The sequence below is a fragment of the Anopheles merus genome, chromosome 2R (genome assembly GCF_017562075.2).
Source record: "Anopheles merus strain MAF chromosome 2R, AmerM5.1, whole genome shotgun sequence".
Classification (NCBI taxonomy): Eukaryota; Metazoa; Arthropoda; class Insecta; order Diptera; family Culicidae; genus Anopheles; species Anopheles merus.
Window position 1 is genome coordinate 34,265,544 of NC_054082.1, and position 19,432 is coordinate 34,284,975.

General features: G+C 47.9%; 5 protein-coding genes across 13 annotated transcripts in view; 4 read left to right on the forward strand and 1 right to left on the reverse strand.

Moving 5' to 3' along the window:
- The first annotated feature begins 258 nt into the window (after window positions 1–258).
- Window positions 259–2,196, forward strand: LOC121589814 (probable cytochrome P450 4d14). Its single transcript, XM_041908990.1, has 2 exons — window positions 259–1,069; window positions 1,142–2,196. Exons 1-2 carry the CDS (start codon window positions 438–440, stop codon window positions 2,040–2,042), a joined length of 1,533 nt encoding a protein of 510 aa, XP_041764924.1. The 5' UTR covers window positions 259–437; the 3' UTR covers window positions 2,043–2,196.
- A 1,089-nt stretch (window positions 2,197–3,285) lies between these two features.
- Window positions 3,286–5,221, forward strand: LOC121589961 (probable cytochrome P450 4d14). Its single transcript, XM_041909256.1, has 2 exons — window positions 3,286–4,076; window positions 4,143–5,221. The coding sequence occupies exons 1-2, from the start codon at window positions 3,445–3,447 to the stop codon at window positions 5,041–5,043; spliced, it is 1,533 nt and encodes a 510-aa protein (XP_041765190.1). The 5' UTR covers window positions 3,286–3,444; the 3' UTR covers window positions 5,044–5,221.
- A 253-nt stretch (window positions 5,222–5,474) lies between these two features.
- LOC121588921 (cytochrome P450 4d2-like) lies at window positions 5,475–7,835 on the forward strand. The gene is made up of 2 exons (XM_041907375.1): window positions 5,475–6,131; window positions 6,205–7,835. Exons 1-2 carry the CDS (start codon window positions 5,485–5,487, stop codon window positions 7,079–7,081), a joined length of 1,524 nt encoding a protein of 507 aa, XP_041763309.1. The 5' UTR covers window positions 5,475–5,484; the 3' UTR covers window positions 7,082–7,835.
- A 674-nt stretch (window positions 7,836–8,509) lies between these two features.
- On the reverse strand, window positions 8,510–9,395 carry LOC121588263 (39S ribosomal protein L17, mitochondrial). The gene has a single exon (XM_041905994.1). The coding sequence runs from the start codon at window positions 9,237–9,239 to the stop codon at window positions 8,655–8,657; it is 585 nt and encodes a 194-aa protein (XP_041761928.1). The 5' UTR covers window positions 9,240–9,395; the 3' UTR covers window positions 8,510–8,654.
- Window positions 9,396–9,777: 382 nt separating this feature from the next.
- The window catches only part of LOC121588540 (putative mediator of RNA polymerase II transcription subunit 26), a 66,049-nt gene continuing 56,394 nt past the window's right edge, over window positions 9,778–19,432 (forward strand). For 6 of the 9 annotated variants that reach the window (XR_006004185.1, XR_006004186.1, XM_041906596.1 and 3 more), the window contains exons 1-2: window positions 9,778–9,870; window positions 10,568–11,034. The gene's annotated coding sequence lies outside the window, so the exon portion shown is untranslated. The other 3 variants (XM_041906598.1, XM_041906597.1, XM_041906599.1) reach the window with 3 other exon arrangements.

The window sequence follows — 19,432 nt, forward strand, 5'->3', positions numbered from 1 at the left end:
TATTTCCCTCACTTTTGTAAATACATGTGTTTAGAGATTGTGTCATAAAAATAAACAAAAATACACATCAATCCAACAAACCACACCTAAGAACTGCTGACCTAATCTATGCCTGTTTTGGAACATTCCAAAACAACATTAATGCTACCCGGTTACACACACACACCATCCCCAAAAAAACAGCGTTGTATTGGTTAGACGTGCCGCTACTGACACACACGCAACCAGATAGCAGTACGCCCGGTTTATTATATCGACGAGCACGGCAAACCGCAGCGTCAGTGTTGTGTTTGGTGTGGAACGGCAGCAGTGGTAATAGCAGGTGCCGATGACCGACAGCGCCAATCGTGCGCTTGGGCTAAGGAATTACATCACGACGCACTTGAGCGCTACAGCCGTTCTCTTCCTAATCGCGTGTGCCCTTGACAGTGATCAAGATGTTTCTAGTGCTACTGACGACGCTTCTCGGTATTGCCGTTACCTGGATGGTTGTTACCATCATTCGGAACCGTGCTACCGTAGCTAAACTTAAGAAGCAGCTTCATAATTTCACCGTCATTCCGGCAATTCCGGTTCTTGGTTCGGCGTACCACTTCAAAGATCCGACACCCGAAGGCATCTTCAAAACGTTTACCAGGTTCCATAGACAGTTTGGCAGGAACCTCATTACCCAGAGTCTGTTCAACTTTCCTTCCATACAAGTATGTGATCCGAAAGTGATCGAGCAGATTATGCAAGCGCGCACGATTGAAAAGACGATCATTTACGACTTCATGGTGCCATGGCTTGGAACGGGATTGGTTGTATCGACTGGCACGAAGTGGGCGCAGCGCAGGAAGATCATTACGCCGACGTTTCACTTCAAGATACTGGAAGACTTCCTCGTCATCATGAACCATCAGACGAATGTGCTGATCGAGAAGCTGAAACAGAACGCGAATAGGACGGATTTCGATATTTACGAGCATGTGACGTACTGTGCGTTGGACATCATCTCAGAATCTGCAATGGGCGTGAAGCTGAACACGCAGCAGCAACCCAACTCGGAGTATGTGATGGCAGTGAAAGAGTAAGCTACTATATACCATGTTCAGTGTATAAGTGCGAAAAATGTTTTACAATTTCCCTTGACATGTTTCAGAATATCAGATATCATCCTGAAGCGTCTATTCTCCTTCCTGCGTGAGTACAAGTGGGCCTTCCAGTTCACCAAGGCCCATCGCCGTCAGGAAGAACTAGTAAAGATTGTACATGATTTTGCTCATAATGTGATAAGCGAACGCAAGAAGCAGCTACAGGACGAACGAGAACAACAGCTCACACAGGAAAAGCTTGAGGAAGAGGACGTTTACGGTAAGCGTCGGATGACTCTGCTGGACCTCCTGCTAAACGTCACGATCGACGGAAAACCCCTCTCCGATTCGGACATCCGAGAGGAGGTTGATACGTTCATGTTTGCGGGTCACGATACGACCACCTCCTGCATCAGCTTTGCCGCGTACTATCTCTCTCGTGACGCTACCGTCCAGCAGCGTGTGTACGATGAGATTCTCGCTATCGTGGGCCCGGATGCCAAAACTCAAGAGCTTACCTACGGCACACTGCAGGAACTGAAGTACCTTGAGATGGTGATAAAGGAGACGCTTCGGATCAATCCATCCGTACCGATCATTGGACGTCGATCAGCAGGCGACATGCTTATCGATGGTGTTACCATTCCGAAGGGAATGGATTTCGGTATTCTTATCTACGCGCTGCACAACGATCCAGAGCTGTACCCCGAACCGGCCCGTTTCGATCCGGAGCGGTTCAGTGAGGAGGCTTCGGAAAAGCGACAGCCATACAGCTACATTCCGTTCAGTGTCGGCGCTCGTAACTGTATCGGACAGCGGTATGCGATGCTCGAGGTGAAGACTATGCTCGTAAAGCTGGTGGCCAACTATCGATTCTTGCCGTGTGAAGAAAGTAATAAGCTGCGCATCAAAACGGACATGACACTGAAACCGGTGAATGGTACGTTTGTTAAGATTGTCCCAAGATAAGGGTGGTCGACATCGCTCAATGGGCAACGTACGATAAGATACGATTAGGGTATGAGTAAATCATTGGTAGGCGAAATCCGCTTGTGTCGATAAACATGTTGGAGCCAATCCGAAAATGATTTATATGAAAGAGTAAATACATTATTGTATACAATCGTTCGTTTTCTTTTTCCTTTCGGTGTTAAACAGAATGATGATAAAACGATAACTGATGCATAATATGAAAATATCACAGAGTGATCTGATCACTTGCAGCTGTTGTTTAAATACAGACTGAACATCTAAAGAAACGAATGGATACTATTCATAACACAACACCTTTCCTCATGATGGACGTATTGCGGAAAAAGAATTTTAGTTTCGTTTAAGTATAATACCTTTCCACATTTTCAAAAAGTTTCTGCTAAACCGAACTAGGTTTATGATTTTAAAAATGGTCGAAACTATCTATCGACTGCCAGGCTATGCACTTATTTGGAGTTTCAGAGTTATTTTGGCCGAAAGATCTAGTGTTATGTATATTCCCGAAGCACATGCGATACTGATTTGGAATACTATTGTACAAAAACTATTTCATATCTGATTATTATGTCAGATGATTATTGAAATCCATAAGGTATCACCCAGCGGCAGTCCCGTGGTACAGTCGTCAGCTCGCACAACTTTACATCAAGCCCGAAGTAAGTTCAAGCCTAGAATCCCCCCGTAGCAAGGACTGAATATCCGGCTGTGTGGTATTGAATAAAGTCTCGAAAGCCTGTGGTATATAGACTAGACCAGCACTTGTCCAAGTATAATGGTTTACGCCGAATAGAAGAACGTATCATCCAAAGCACAGATTAGTTTTTGGAACCTATTAAACTCTCAATTTTTATGCAACATACAAACAAGTTGATTAGCTGAACGAAAATGCCTAATTTACCTGCAAAATAATAATTAAATTGAATGCTTAGTGTTGAATACCATCATTCTTCACCGATCTTCCATTTATCACAAAAATTATAATGCGTAAAATTTTACAGGCCATAGAGGAGAACGGATGCATGACTCGCTCCGAAGCCAATTAACCACGCTAATTGGGATTTGTCTGTATGCTGTAACATTTCAAAACAAATTCTATGCTCCCAACTCTACACGCATACACTGACAAAATCAGCTGAATTGATTTGAACACACCAAAACATAGAAAGACACACAACGTCACATCAGCGCTTACCGAAACACTTTATTGACGGGCTCAGCTAACCGTGGAGTCAGTGTTGTGTTTGATGTCCAATAGTGAGAGCGCCCGTGACGGGTGCCGGCGCCCGGTTTCGTGCTTATCGATTCGACTAAAAACTTACATCACGGCACATTTTCCCACGATTCTGTGCGAGCGTGCGTGACCTTGAATTCGATCGCGATGTTTCTGGTTCTGCTAACAACGTTTTTCGGCATCGCCATCACCTGGCTGGCTGTAACCATCATGCGGAACCGTGCTACCGTGTCGAAACTCAAAAAACAGCTTCCCCACTTTACGGTTATTCCAGCGATTCCGGTGCTTGGCTCGGCGTATCACTTCAAAGATCCGACACCCGAAGGCATCTTCAATACTTTTACTGGGTTTCATAAGCAGTACGGCAGGAATCTAATTGCCCAGGGTCTGTTTAACGTCCCATCAATGCAGATCACTGACCCGAAGGTGATCGAGCAGGTTATGCAAGCGCGCACGATTGAAAAGACGATCATTTACGACTTTATGATCCCCTGGCTTGGGACGGGATTGGCAATATCGACCGGTGCGAAGTGGGCCCAACGTAGGAAGATCATTACGCCTACGTTTCACTTCAAGATACTGGAAGACTTCCTCGTCATCATGAACCATCAAACAGATGTGCTGATCGAGAAGCTGAAACAGAACGCGAATAGTACGGATTTCGATATTTACGAGCATGTGACGTACTGTGCGTTGGACATCATCTCAGAATCCGCAATGGGCGTGAAGCTGAACACGCAGCAGCAACCCAACTCGGAGTATGTGATGGCAGTGAAAGAGTAAGCTTCGAATGATTCAATATAAAGTACGAAAAATGTTTTATAACTTCCCTTAACATGTTTCAGAGTATCGGATATCATCTTGAAGCGTCTATTCTCCTTCCTGCGTGAGTACAAGTGGGCCTTCCAGTTCACCAAGGCCCATCGCCGTCAGGAAGAGCTGGTTAAGATCATTCATAATTTCGCGTATCAGGTGATAAGCGAACGCAAGAAGCAACTGGAAGACGAACGAGAACGGAAACGGACACTGGAAAAGCTTGTGGAAGAGGACGTCTACGGTAAACGTCGGATGACTCTGCTGGACCTCCTGCTAAACGTCACGATCGACGGAAAACCCCTCTCCGATTCGGACATCCGAGAGGAGGTTGATACGTTCATGTTTGCGGGTCACGATACGACCACCTCCTGCATCAGCTTTGCCGCGTACTATCTCTCTCGTGACGCTACCGTCCAGCAGCGTGTGTACGATGAGATTCTCGCTATCGTGGGCCCGGATGCCAAAACTCAAGAGCTTACCTACGGCACACTGCAGGAACTGAAGTACCTTGAGATGGTGATAAAGGAGACGTTGCGAATGAACCCATCCGTGCCGATCATTGGACGTCGATCAGCAGGCGACATGCTTATCGATGGTGTTACCATTCCGAAGGGAATGGATTTCGGTATTCTTATCTACGCGCTGCACAACGATCCAGAGCTGTACCCTGAACCGGCCCGTTTCAATCCGGAACGGTTCAGTGAGGAAGCTTCGGAAAAGCGACAGCCATACAGCTACATTCCGTTCAGTGTCGGCGCTCGTAACTGTATCGGACAGCGGTATGCGATGCTGGAGATCAAAACGATGTTCGTAAAGCTGGTGGCCAACTATCGATTGCTGCCCTGCGATGAACGTAATCAACTGCGCATCAAAACGGACATGACGCTGAAGCCGGTAGACGGTTCTTTTATTAAAATTGTCCCTAGATAGAGGCTTTCCAGATTAAGAAATACGTAACATGGAATATGAGGAAAAATACAGACCAAAAATTTTACACTAAACAGTCAAACTAAATAAAGAAATTGAAGTTACTTCTAGGCAACGGTGTCTTAGTATAGTCCAATCTTGCAAGAGATTGTAAAAGAAAAATAAAGTAGAAATTCATTACGAACTGAACCCTCCATGCGTTTAACATTGCGGAAGCGATCGATGGTAAAAATGTGCGGATTAACGGATTAACGAGTCATTGCGTTGTCTGCTGTTGCCTTTCCTTCTATCTCTTCTAGCGATAACCACCGCTCACCACCACTGAGCGAGCAAACTGACCTGAAGATGCAAGTGGAGATAATGCTACAATCACTGCTCAGAAAATGCATAAATGCGTCTCCGTGCAGATGCACATTTCAGTGTGATTGCCTCACACGCCCTGCAATGGCGGTCAGTGTGTTGCTCCTGTTCCTACTAGCCATCGTGCTCCTACTCTCAGCTCTTTACATCACACTAAAGGTCGTCCGGAACCAGAACCGGGCGGCAGCGCTGCTCAAACAGTTACCCAACTTTCGTGCGCTGCCATCGGTGCCACTGCTCGGCAGTGCACACCTCTTTCTGGACACCACGCCGGACGGCACGCTGCGCACGATAGTGGACTGTCATCAACGGTACGGCCGGAATCTTCTACTGCAGGAGCTTGGCAACGAGTTCAAGCTGCTCACGTGTGATCCGCGCGTCATCGAGCAGGTGCTGCAGGCGAAAACGATCGTGAAATCGAACTTTTATCGATTTCTGCTACCATGGATCGGATTGAGCAGTGTGGTGATCAGTGGGCCCCGGTGGCACAACCGGCGCAAGGTGATCAATCCGGGCTTTAACTACCGGATGCTGCAGGGTTTTCTGCCCACGATGGACGCACAGGCGGCTGTGCTGGTGGCAAAGCTGGCACCGCACGCAGGCGGTCCGGCCATTGACGTGTACGAGCCGTTGCGTTGCATGGCGATGGATATTATCTGCGAGACGGCGATGGGTGTGCGGTTGGAGTGTCAGTCGAATCCGGATGTTCCATTCTTCAAGGACTGTGAAGAGTAAGAGGCGGTGACACGTGTGTGTGTGCGTGATTCAACTTTATAGCTTATTTTGAATTTATTTCCTCTTCAGATTGCTTGACTTGATATACAAACGTATATTTAACCCGCTGCTTACGAGTAATTTGGTGTACGCTTGCACCAGGGCAGGGCGTCGTGCAAATGCCACCATACGGGCGTTGCACCAATTTACCCATTCCGTGATTCGTGAGCGCGTGAGACAAATGCAAGCGGTTCTTCCAAACTCCCAACAGCCCGCCCCGGAAGAGTCGGAGGAACAGCAACAGCGTAGTACGTTTCTGGATCTGCTACTGCAAACACGCCTCGCGGGTGACGAGCTACTGTCCGACGATGATATCCGGGGCGAGGTGAACACCTTCATGTTTGCGGGCCATGAAACCGTCACGTCCTGTTTGAGCTTTACCCTGTACTACCTGTCTCGCTATCCGGACGTTCAGCAGCGTCTGTACGAGGAAATCGAGACGATGGCCAGGGCGCACGAGTTGACGTACGGCGCGCTGATGGAGCTGAAGTACACCGAGCTGGTCATCAGGGAAACGATACGGTTGAACCCATCGGTACCGATGATTGGCAGAATGGCGGCCGGTGATATGGAGATCGATGGTGTCACGATACCGACCGGTACGGAAGTGATGCTTAACATCTACGTGATGCAGAACGATCCACAGTACTACCCGGACGCGGACCAGTTCCGGCCGGAACGGTTTCTGCAAGAGCCACCACCGTACAGCTATCTGCCGTTCAGCACGGGCGTACGGTCGTGCATTGGGCAGCGGTTTGCAATGCTAGAAATGAAAACGGTGCTGGTGCGGTTGCTGTCCCGCTTCCGGTTTGTCCCGTGCGGCGAGGAGAACGCGCTACAGCTGAAGGCTAACCTGACGCTCAAACCGTACCACGGGGCGTTCGTCAAGCTGGTGGACAGGCATTAGACATTAGAGGCAATAGCAATAGCACACGAACGACATTTTGGAGAACGTTGTCCATCAACGGGATGGTTGTTTGCCGTTCCATATGGTGTGCGTTGGCTGTATTTTAGTGCCCAGGCTGAGTTATGAATGTATGCCCCATCATAATTATGAGACCGTTGCACTTTGTCATACTCGTCGATCCTTCTCCCCCATCCCCGATGGTGGCTATTGTTGCGGTCTTGTTGGGTGTCTGGTCTGGTTGGCGTCATCCGAAGTCGAGACGAGCGAGAGCTGATGGGCACAATTGTCCACCACTCCCGCCCGGTTGTAATCAAATGCGAACATCAAGTACAGACAACTCGCTTTCGGCGCATAACGCTCCCAAGACTGGCAGCGCCAAACGTCCATCCTCCATCCCATGTGTCTGTGCGTTTGCTTCAATCCAAAAAACGAATGCCGAAAGGACAACAGTTCGTCTCCATTTGGGGGGGGGGGGAGAATGAGTGGCCCGTTTGTTAAATTGATATCTTGCGGACTTTTTATGAACTCTATCATTCAGGATGTTTTCCCGTCATGTCCTCTTCCTTCTTTTCTTCCCCTCACCCTTGTCTAGCACTGAACGAGGAGTCTATTTACGTGCGTTATGGGTACAATTTCCGGCAACCTGACATGCTCCGGGGGGAGGAAGGCCACGCGTGGACCAAATATAATGAACTGAACATAAAAATGTTGATTGCATGCACAATATTTCCTCTTTTTTTGGTGTTTATAGGATGACTCCACGAAACCAACAGTATACTTTGGCAGAGAAGAGAGCAAAAAAAATCACGTTACAGCGCGACGGAAACTTTTTTCCCTTCGCTTTTCAGTATCCAACTTCCCACTCATACTCGTTGAGTATGTGTTGCCTCTTAGGACGGATGGGAAAATTTATGATCAATCAAGCAAAAAAAAACAAGAAGAGGAAAAAACACTCCCCGCGTCAGCGCCTAGCGAAACGCCGCAACTACAGCAGCATCTCTTTAACGCCATTCTGCGCCTACGCGGAAGGACCAATTTGCCCGGCCCCGTTGCGTTCAATCCCATCCTCCGGCGGGGATCATGTTACATCCAATTTATTTCACCCTCCCTCCGCGTGTTTATCCCATCCCAGTATGGGAAACCGCAGCATCTACCATCCTCCTCCGCTGACACGTGAATGTCCTTTCCAATTTGGGGAAACGCGCCAGCGAAACAATATCCTTGACACAGATTCGATTGTGTGTCTTCTGTTTTTGTGTGGCCGATTCGATGGGGTTGTCCCGTGTGTGTGTGTTTGTACCCTACACGCCTATGCGATTGCGTTTCGCGTCCCTAGATAGCGATTGTATGTAATCCTAGCAGCATCTACAACCCGTGCGGAGGAAAAAATCAATAACGGAGCATAACTACGCACGACACCATACTGCATTTGGTTTGCGCGAATGCAAGCAAAACTCGTCGCTGCTCGCGCGCCCTTCCTTGTTAGGGGAAGTTTTTATTCTTTTCAGTACGCCGCTCTACTTTAACTCTAAACAAATGAATGATACTCTATTCTATGTACACGTGGGTTGCTCTAAACTGCCTTTGGTTGCTCCCCGCTGCCAGGGACCGCTGCCTCAGTGCCGATCTGTGCCGCTATTTCCGCATACTTCTCCCGCCGGTAGTCCTTCTTCGCCTCGTCCATCAGCACGTTGTGCAGCAGGTTCCGGTTGTTGGATTGGTTGGGCAGCAACGCCGGGTACGGGTTGCCCCGGAGCTCCAGCACCGCCCGCTTCCGGTACCAGCCCGGGTACTCCTTGGGGGCTTTGTACATACGCGTGGCGGAAACCTTGTACTCCTCGAACCGGGGCACCAGCACCTTGAACAGTTTGTGCACCAGCTGCTTCTCCAGCAGCCAGTAGTCGGCCATCTCCATCGTCGGCTTGTGGCAGTCGCCGTGCCGGATCGCGTCCGAGATGAGCCGCTCCGCGTAGCCGCGCGCCTCGTCCGCCCGCTGGTAGTTGAGTTCGATGCGCTCGTGCTTCACCAGTGCCGTCACCGTTTTGCGCAGCTTGGCCAGCCGGCCCTCCGGTCCGTCGATGTTTTTGAGGTTGCGGTGCCGCGGTCGGACCGCAATTCGCAGCTGCGACATCAGCTTCGTTACTTCCGCCTGATTCATCGCGAATGGATCGATGCCAAAGCACTTTACTTAATAAGAGAAAATGCACCAATATCCCGGCATTCGGTACTGTTGTTACTCAATCAAAACACACCACATTTCTTTCGCCCGGCTCACGGGCCTCGTTGACAGATCAGCCGTCAAACGCACAGCTGCGCACACACGCACACCACAATGGTAGGTCTGTCAGTGGGACGCTTTTTTTTGCTTCGCTTTCTACACATTATTTATTTGAATCTTATTACGATAATTTGTGTTATGAAGGTGCGTGTGTTTACCGATTTTGTGTAAATTGCATCATGACCAGTGTTGCACATACAATAAATTCGAATAAAAAGCAGTAAAGAACATTGCTGAACGAAAACAAAACACATCAAATTAACCGTCGGCCAAAAGTCTCCTCTCTTTAATCCCATAGTGCAGCAGGCAAGCGCTAGCGGTACTCTTCGCGCACACAGCAGCTCGGCTATCGCTCGGCTTCTCACTCTCACCAACAGTAGAGTCTACCGCTGGCTCCACAAAACGCGAAGCCTGCCGCATGTCTTCCTAATGTTTTCTAATTCAAAAGTTACCAAGCCGCGAACCAGCAACAGTGTGGTGTGCGTCGTCAGTGTTATTCGCTTCTGTGAACGTATGTGCCCTATAGTGTCGGTATTGTTGTGTAGTGTGTGTGCGTGGATGTGAAGAAGGATCAGCAGAGCAAGGCTCGCGCGTGGCTCATGTTAATAGCAACTTAAAAGATTATCAAATTTGATTGTTTTTATATTATATTCGCTTACTTCAACTGTTCATCCTTTGCTTCACATTTCCACACACACACGTACACACTTGTACACACGCAATCACGCTCTCCCTCTCGCTTGGTATATCTGTGCGTCCATCTCTCTTTCGCTCGCTTGCTTTGTGCAACGGGGTCCTCGGCTGTGTGTGTTTGTGTGTGCGTGTCGCGTTCTGTCCGTGATTCGAAACCGGTCAGTCGCCTGGCCAATTCCAGTTCTGCGTTCGTTGCTCGATGGTCCAGCGTGTCCGCCGCGCGCACAGCCTCCGTGGAGACAGAACAAACAGAAAATTTCTCTTGTCGTTCTTTGCCCCCCCCCTTCCATTCAGGAGCAGAACGTCCGAGCGCAGGGAGTTGTGCATCCGGTGGTGGTGATGGTGCTGCGCTGCGCGCTGTGGTTTGCTTGTACCACGGAAAAAGTATCGATCCACGCGTGTGTATCGCGGAAGGAGTGCGTTTCTTTTGTGTACGCGGAGCCAAGTTTTTGGTGCATCTCCGATACAAAAGTTTAATGCAAAGGTGTTTTTTTGTTGTTGTTTTGGGTGTACAGTGAATGCACACAAGGGCGGAGGAGGATGTGCCGGGAGTGTGTTGAAATCTAAAAGTAAAGATCCCAGTGCCGGAGTGAGTGAGTGAGACAGTGAAGTATCAACGTTCTGCGCAACCCCTTTTTGTGTGGTGCCGCAGCGCCAGCAGGGAGAGTGTGTGAAAGAAGTGTTTCTGTTCTGTGTACAAGAGCGGGGAAAAGCCGTGAAGACGTGTTTTTCCAGCAAACCAGCAACGTGTGTGTTTGTTGACGTGTACTATACCCACCCCGGGCAAAATCAGAAGTAAACGTTTCAGAAGCAGACGCCCAAGAAAAGCGGCCCCAATATACTATTGCTTGATGCACGGGTAGAGGCATCCGAAAAGTGTTCCTCCTGCTGCTTGTACTTGCACGAAAGGACGACAGGAGAAGCGAGGAAACAATCCAACCATAGCACTGCCTACTGCCTGTGTGTGTACCTTGTGCGACATGTAAGTGTATCCTTTCTTTCTTGCTGTGTGTTTGTAGCCCTTCCAACCCCCAAAAGGGTTATACACCGTGTCCGGTATTGTTGTGCTGATTCGAAGCTTGTGTTTTGTTGGTGTGTCTGTTTGTCTGTGTGTATACGTGTGTCGTATACGCGCGGGGGCCATTTAAGTGACGCCTGCCCCAACGTCCGTTAGCAGCACAGACCACCACCATAGAGTCAAGCCAATGGGCAAAATAGTGCGAAAGCTGTCACCTTTTTTCCGTCGGTTTCTTCTTCTGATGCTGCTGGTGCCTTGGAGCTATTCCGGGTTACACTTGTTTTAATAGCCCCATAAGTATGCAGGGCGGCTCATCCACGCACACCCACTAGCGCGGCCAGATTAGAAAGAAAGAGAGGCAAAAGGGAAACGATGCGATGTTAAATCTTCATCCGCTTTATGGCTTGAGAAAATGCTCTAAAGCTGTGTTGGGAAAGCTAAGCGTTCGTGAGTGTGTGTGGCTGTGTGTACATTAAGTGGGCTGGGAATGAGCGCTCGGGAAGAAAATGCAACACTTTTATTAGAATCGACCCACAAAAAAGAAAAGACGGAGATTTGAAAACCTTGATGCTTTTATTCAACGTGTACCACGTTTTGTGCAGAACAGACAGATTGTCTAATGAGGGGGTTTTATTTACGCAATGAAGTACACACGTGAAACATGACAGATGTAGTAGCACGCGTTGGTCATGCTCTTTTTCAACCCTTTTACTGTGTCCAGACAAAACAAGAACATGGAACGGCCACCCCGAAATCACCGGAAGAGAGAGTACCCGGGTAGGGGCAAAGAACCGAAACGACGGAGGCGGGGGCCGCCAATATGCCTGTGCTGCGTATAGAACACACAATGCAACTCACAACACAAAACCCTCACGCACACGTGGTGGAGTGGGTTGGGGGAGGAGTTGAAGGCAGCGAGGTGAAGCGAGACTAGTTTGGAATCCATCCCAGCAGCCATCGACCTGCGCGGGCACAACGCTCTCTTCCTCCCTCTGTGTGCGGCCGCGCGCGAGTGCTCTCTTGCGTCTGTGTGCAGCAAGATGAAAGAGGAATGCGCGCGCGAGAGAGAGAAAGAGAAAGAAAGTGCGCTATTTAGAACAAAACGCACGCAATGCGAACGGGAAGCAGGTGTGCTAGAGCGAGAGGAAGGAGCGGTTTAGCGCTTGATGATGAGTTTTATCCGCAATCGATGATGCTGCTCTCCCTCCGGCGGATACACACCTGTGCGTCCGTGCCGGTGGAAGGGAGATGGCTAGAGGGCGGTCTAGCTCGTCTCGCTGCCGCTGCTGCTGCGTTCTTGATCCGTTTTCGCCCTGTGTGCGTCTGGTTTTTGTGTGGCTCTCGTTGTGGCAAGGTGGAAGGTTTTGGACGGGATGGAAGAAATTTGCGTGTAAAGAGAGAGAGAGAGATGCGCTTTGTGTGTGTGTGATGGGTAGAGGATTTTCCATTCGACCAGCACCGCAGGTAGTACTGAGCCATTAAAACACAGCCACGAATTGGGCAGGAAAATTAGACGACTCCAGACACACTCACACACACACACAATTTACAAGCGCCGGGTTTTTCCTCTACAAGCGCGCGCTAGTATGTGTGGCTATAACTAGAAGCAGATGCGTGTGTTAGTGAGCCTCCGAGCGAGAAGTGCGCTGAACCTCCTGTGTGCGCCATGATGCAAATGCTGTTGTGTTCGATCCAGTTTCTGGTTGCCTGTGCGTGTGTGTGTGTGTGTGTTGGTAGGCCGTCGAGCGGGAGGGGGAAATAGGACGCACGGGGTCCGCAAAAGAGTTGTTTGAACTCTTCAGCTGCTGCGCTGTTGTTGCGGCTTTTGTTGCTGTTGCTGGTTACGTGCAATGCTTCGCCGCGCCGGAGAGCGCGCTCTCTCGCTCTCTCTCTCTCTCGTGCGCCCTTGCTTGACGACCGTTCGGGAATGGGATGCTCTTGCTCGTTCGCGCCTCCTGCTGCTGCTGCTGCTGCTCTGCTGTGATCGAACTCGGACTGACACGGCGGCAGCACTTGTTGTGTTTTCCCTTTTTTTCTTTCTTCGTTTTCTTTTCACCAACTACCCGCCCTGGTCGATCCCCCCCCCCCTTGCCACCTACAATACAACCGACCGACCCTTCTATTGCGTGCGATTTTCCACACACACACACGCAGCGGCTGGCGTGTGTGAGCCTTTCCCCCCCCCCCCCCCTTCCACCGCACTCTTTCCCCTTTTGCTGTCGATACCGTAGAGCCGGCGCATACACACAAAACACACGGTGGCGGCATGTTTTTCCACCGCACGCTTTTCGTTTGTTGTACACCTGTGTGTGCGTATGTGGATTGGTGTGTGATACGAACAGCTTTTGACAGCTTTTTCCCAGCACGCACACGCCATCGCTGTTGTTGGTGGATACGTTTGCTTCTGTGTTTGGTGTGATATTGTTTGCCTACCACCAAACCCCCCGCCCACCAGCCCCTGGGAGTCGCTACACTTCCTGCCTGTGTTTGGTGTGCTGTTTCGTACGTGTTTGTTTTTCCACCAAAGTGGCGTGTGCCTGGGAGGGTGATTCGGTTGTAGAACGGGCCGAGTTTCCCAGCTAAGGGGTGGTAAATCAACACACCCATTTTCCTCTTGCCTTTGGCTCCACCGCCCTTGACAGAGGCTCCGGAAGCAACGAAATGGTGCGATTGTCACTGTTTCGTGACCTCAATGAACGAAAATCGATCGAACCGTTTTTTACCAAATGTTACCAAATGTTGCCAGTTGGCGAAGTCGTCCAAACCTCGCCCGGTGCCTGGAGCGGTCATTTTGATTTATCTTATCAACAGAACGTAGCCATCATGATTGACAGACGCGGCATGATTTTTCGGGGCCGCCAAATGCGCGCACCCCGGTCGATTGATAACGGGTTCGGCTCTGATAATGCGTTCAATAAACATAAAACACAGACGGCCGTGTCAGCCCCAGCCATGCAGCTCGCAGGTGACCCGGACAACACGGCAGCGACATTCCGTCGTGATGAAGGAAAGAGGCGAAAGAAATGTTAATTTCTCGCATGAAAGATGAAAGAAGATCCCTGAAAGAAGCCGATAGAAACATTAGACGTTGCATTCGTAGCTTTCCTGTACCGGTTAGGATTCGCTGTACCCACATCACCCGGGAAGTTCTTTTGTTATTCATGTTCTCTTTATTGATTTTTTGTTTGCCCGCTTATCGCTTATCGGAATGATAACACGAGGCGGCTGAAATTGATTAGAGCCCCAAGACAGCTGCGTAACAGTGGGGTGCAGGTTCCCGGAAATGTAGGACGTAGGTGTGACGTGAACGAACACAGACAGCAGTTCCAGGGGGATATTTCGATGAGAAGGATGAATCATCGCCGACACCTGTTTTTTTTGTGCCGAAGGGTTAATGTTGCAAGGATTCATATTGAGCGAAGTTCCTGTGTTGCAGTGCGTACTGCAAATGGTCGATCAATTGCCTTTTCCCTATCGATGTATTTCAATGTTATGATTTTGAGGTATTTAAATGTTGCATTTTAAATGTTCCTTAATTACCGTTTGCATTTAAAAAATGGCTGGCTGGCTGTAGAAATAAAAAAAACACGAGAGATAATTTATTTCAATGAGCATCCTTTGAAAGGTAATTATGCAAGCTTACTTGCAAAAATATATCTACGACCATGCAAGCTGTCTTTCGTCCGTTCTCCGGAACTTTTATCATGTCGAACAAAAACGTGCGTGTATGGAATGTTTTTAAGATCTACCTTAGATTTTTATCAATTCTTTCTCAGTTCACGTGACAAAATTGTTGGAGTAGAGAATTTCGATCAAGTTTGGTTCAGAAAATATTGATGGGACGCAGCTGATGGATGTTGGACCGGTTCACGGCCTAGGATGTCATATCGAACTTCCGCCGAAAGTCGCCTTTAAATGATCGCACTGGCGTGTTGGCGTTATTGCTTGCCAGTGGACGCGATTTCTGCTTCCTGATATGTTTGCTCTTGTTTCCCAAGCACTATGTCAGTGTTTGATCAGTTGCATCATCTTCCCGGCCTAGCAAATGCAGCGATGTAGCGACTCAGTCTTCATCGTCAGATTCCTTTGGAGCTTCTTGTCGCTCAGAGTCGTCAGGGCCGTTCGGAACTGGGCTTTCTTTCGATGCACTGATTGTTGTCGAATGTGGTACCAAAATGTTGTAAATGCCGTAACCGACGTCCACAAACTGCCGTACAGAGTCCGTTTTAGACGAAATTGCTTCACCCTTTTTGCAATCACGGTTAGAGTTACACTGATAGTGGTGTCTAATTTTATCTGCTGACTCACGGGATATTGTTATTGAAATTAACCTTTCGTTAGTGCGGGTGAAGATAAATCCATGAAAAATCGACAATTTTTGATTTTTTTTTTCTCAAACACCAACAAATATTTATAATGAAAAATGAGGTTCAAACAAGAACGAACGAATACCAAAGTAAAATACTTTCTTGTTTCTTGTTTTATTGTAGCTGGAGTTGAGTTGAGCCAACTAAGAGTCTATTACCTAAACTCTGTGAATGAGTATTTATCACTTTCACTACTAATTAATCATACCGTCTCCTGAAAAACAGGTACAGTAGAGCCCCTCTTCTGTTCCCAATCGGTTGTTGTTGTGGAATGCTGGAATGTAATTGATTTAGTTTTTCCTTTCTGCACCATAGCGTACTCACACCTACCTCGCACCCCCCAACCCCCCCACCCCCCCACCCCCACTCAAATTGAATCTGCCCATTACATTACGCCTGGTTCAGTGACTTGCCCATCCTAATGGCCGGCAAGATTATCAATTAGGGATGGTGTGTTGGTGGTGGTGTACATCTTGCACCCTTTCTTCGCCAGCGAGAAGAAGGCAATAAAGTACAAAACAAGGCCTCCCAAAAAAAACAGAGAAGGGAAATAAAGGAAACGTACCATCGAGCCCTGATGAAACAGCGAATAATCGGTGGATAATATACCCCTCCCCCACCCCACCGGTGGACGGTGTAAATTGATTCCCAGTGGGTTTGTGTTTTGTTTGTGGCCCTTTTTTGTTGTTTTTCGCTTGCTCATTACTTTCCTTACGTATTATGAAACAGATTAAGAGAACCCCCCCCCCCCTTAAAACGGACACACACACTCGCTCACACTCGATATGGGCTCGAACAAAAAAAGTGAAGTCTGTCTCACCCTCGAGGAAAGCACCAACCACCCCTTCGCACCGTTTTTCGTGTGGGTCTGGCGAAAAGCTCTTCGGGTGGGCGGCCTGGGTGCTACGTTTTTTTTTTCTCTTTTTTTGTATCGCTTCCATCCACCCAATCGCCCATGCAGTAGCAGAACATATTTGTTACGCATGAAATCGCGCATAAACACCTTTACCCGAGCGAGGGTGAGGGCACTTCTACCTTTTTCTTTTTTTTTCCTGCCGGTTTTTTGTCTCGTTTTTTTAAGCCAATAAACTGACCGAGTTGCCCTTTTGCACACACTCTCCCTCTCACTCACAAGGGCTGTGCGGTCCGGTGCGTTGGCACTGTTTGCCGCCCTGCTGGAGTATGTATGCCCGTCGAGTGGCCATCCAACTGCGAATTGTTGTGAGGAGCCGGTGCAGGTGAAAGTACTCTTTGCAAGCCGGGAAAGGCGTGCAAGGAGAAGGCAGAGAAGCGTGCGGAGAAGTGCCACCAAACTGTCCTTGAAAATATTTAACCCAAAAAATACCGGAGAGCCGGTTTTCCAGCCAAGTCGTCGAGATGTTGCGAAGGGAAAAGGTTTGAAATTGCGCGAATCGCGCGCTCAAGCCGCCTGTTTATGTGTGCCTCTGTTTATGCTGACGTGCCATTTTTGTTGAGCATTAAAACATACAAACCGGTCAATGAACGCCGCCACCACCACCACTGTAAGAGTTGTCCGCCACTACAGCCCTATTGTATTGAGAAAATGGAAAACAAAAATTCCAATCCACTCTAGCAGCAAAAAATAAAAATCGGGTTGTACGAAGGGAGGTTGCTTTGGTGTGTGACACATTCCAACCGAACCTCCATCGGTGGGCTCATTTTCTGTGTCATCGCACCCCGTCGTTGGCCACTTATCGGACATAATGGGCAGGGGGGGGGTGGTTTGGCATTTGAAATGGAGGAGCAAAGTAGGCAACAAAAAAAACCTCTAGCCGTAGTACAAATGATGTTGTAGATCGGCAGCGAACGATAAGCCCCAGCGCCGGGTGGACAGTGACAACACTCAAAATGGTTCCAATTTTGCTAGCGCATTTTCAGTGCTCGATCGAGTGACATTGTTCTATAAATGATTTTCCGTTCGCCACTTCAACTTATCGACGGTTGTTACAAGTCGTCGAAGGCACTATTTGAAGTACCAGCGTCCACAATGATCGTTGGTTGAAATAAAATAGTGATTGTGTGTGTATGTTTATGTCAATATTGCTTTTATTTACAGATTATGACTTTTTCTTCACACCTTTTTTGTATCGCCGAGTGTTAGCCGGTTTTTTAGTCTTCAATAGGCAAATTTGAATTTGATTTTGAGTATTCGATGGAACTGACACTTGTAGAGGGGCTGGGTTGACCCAATCGAAAAAGCTGCTAAACCATTCTATTATTGGTTTAAGGATATTTTTCTGCTTTTTTTTTCATCTGCATCCCATTGGCTTATTTTAGTATGTTTTGTTCATTTTCTATTTGGTTCTATGCGGAAAATTTCTCCATCAGTTTCCAATCTCTTAATCACTACAATGGATTAGAGCAGCGGGCGGCAAAATTTTGCAGTTAAAGGACCAAACTTAGTAATTTATTTATCCATTCATCCAAAGCCGCGGGCCTGAAGAACGCACTTTTTTCAATTTTTTTTTTAAATATTTGCTCTTAAATTATTACATTATAAAATTTAAGAAATTTAACAAACAATTGGTCAATAGTAGCAAGCAATGCAATTGGTCATATTGCTGTTTTGCTGTAATTACGAGCATACGGTAAATTTCACTGGCAGGACCTGGTGCCTGCCATCGGGCTGAACGTGTTTAGGTCCGGAAACAGAGTGCGCAAAGCAGCAGCGTGATCAGTCAAAACAAAAAAGAAGAACAATATTGCTTCTTCATAAAAACCCCTCTTCGCATGCCGCAACAATGAATGGAGCTATTCTGGCGATGGTTCAATAGCCTTTACGATTGAACAATAATCGAGTAGTAATTATCAAAATGTTTTAAAAGTATCAACACTGTTCCTCCTGAATAAAAACAAAAAACTTTGCGGACAAATAATGCCATGTCAGACAAATTGATAACTGATACCTTATGAACAAGCTATTATACAATCGTTGTACTCATAAAAACAACAATCATACGGGAACTTTGACCATAATGGTAAGCCCGCCAATCCACATTACGATAATACAAGTTGAAAGACGTTGTGCAATGTCATACTAAAACGAAGTTCAGTAATTTCAATACGAAGTAGATTCTTCTCATCTTTCATAATCAGGTTAATCCTTTGGTGGGCTGGATTGAATGTGATGGCGGCCCGCCAGACTTTACCGCTGGAATAGATCATATGAAAAAATGCTCCAAAACTATCCAATCGATCGAGCAAAATTCGTCAAATAAAACAAATCCTCTTTGTGCGATTTGCTTAAAACCCATCGCCGCCCTCGGTCTAACTTTCTCCCGCGAAAGCCATCACCTTTTTGTTTTGGGGATGGGAGGAGGCTAATTCGTACTTTCCAAGCGGGAAATTCCCTTCCCAAATTGCATTTGTTTTGGTTTTTTTTCTCGCCTATTTCGACCGACGTCCAACCCACCCACTCCCCGCGGGAATGGTGGAAACGTCAAACAGCAACCTGATCATGATGATGATGATGAAACTGTTTCCTGTTTTCCAAAGCACGCTGCTGCTGGAAGCTATCACTCGTCGCTTTTCTTAATGAACGGAACCGTTTAAAATATTCCGAAATATCCGGGAAGAGGAGGCGGGAGCGACGTCCACCCACTGGCTGCAATTGCCATCACCGATGACCGACCCTCCAAACCCCTGTAAGCTGCCATATCACAGTTCACTGCGGAAAATTGGACCAGCAAACAACAACAGCAACTAATCTGTGTTCTACTCTCGCGTAAACCGCCAGCAGGGCTGCAGCAGGAACTGTAGATAGAAGGGGGCTCTCGCTCCGATTTTTAGTAGAAAATAATGACATATTTACATTTGAATGGTTGCAATGCGCCCGGCATGGGACTGGGGCAGACTGAAGAGAGTGTACCACGGTGTTCTCCGCCTCTTGTGGATGCTGTTGATACGATTATTATTGTACTTTTCTCACGGTTTCATCGAGTGAAAATAGAGGCAAAAGTCGGGGCACGCCTCTC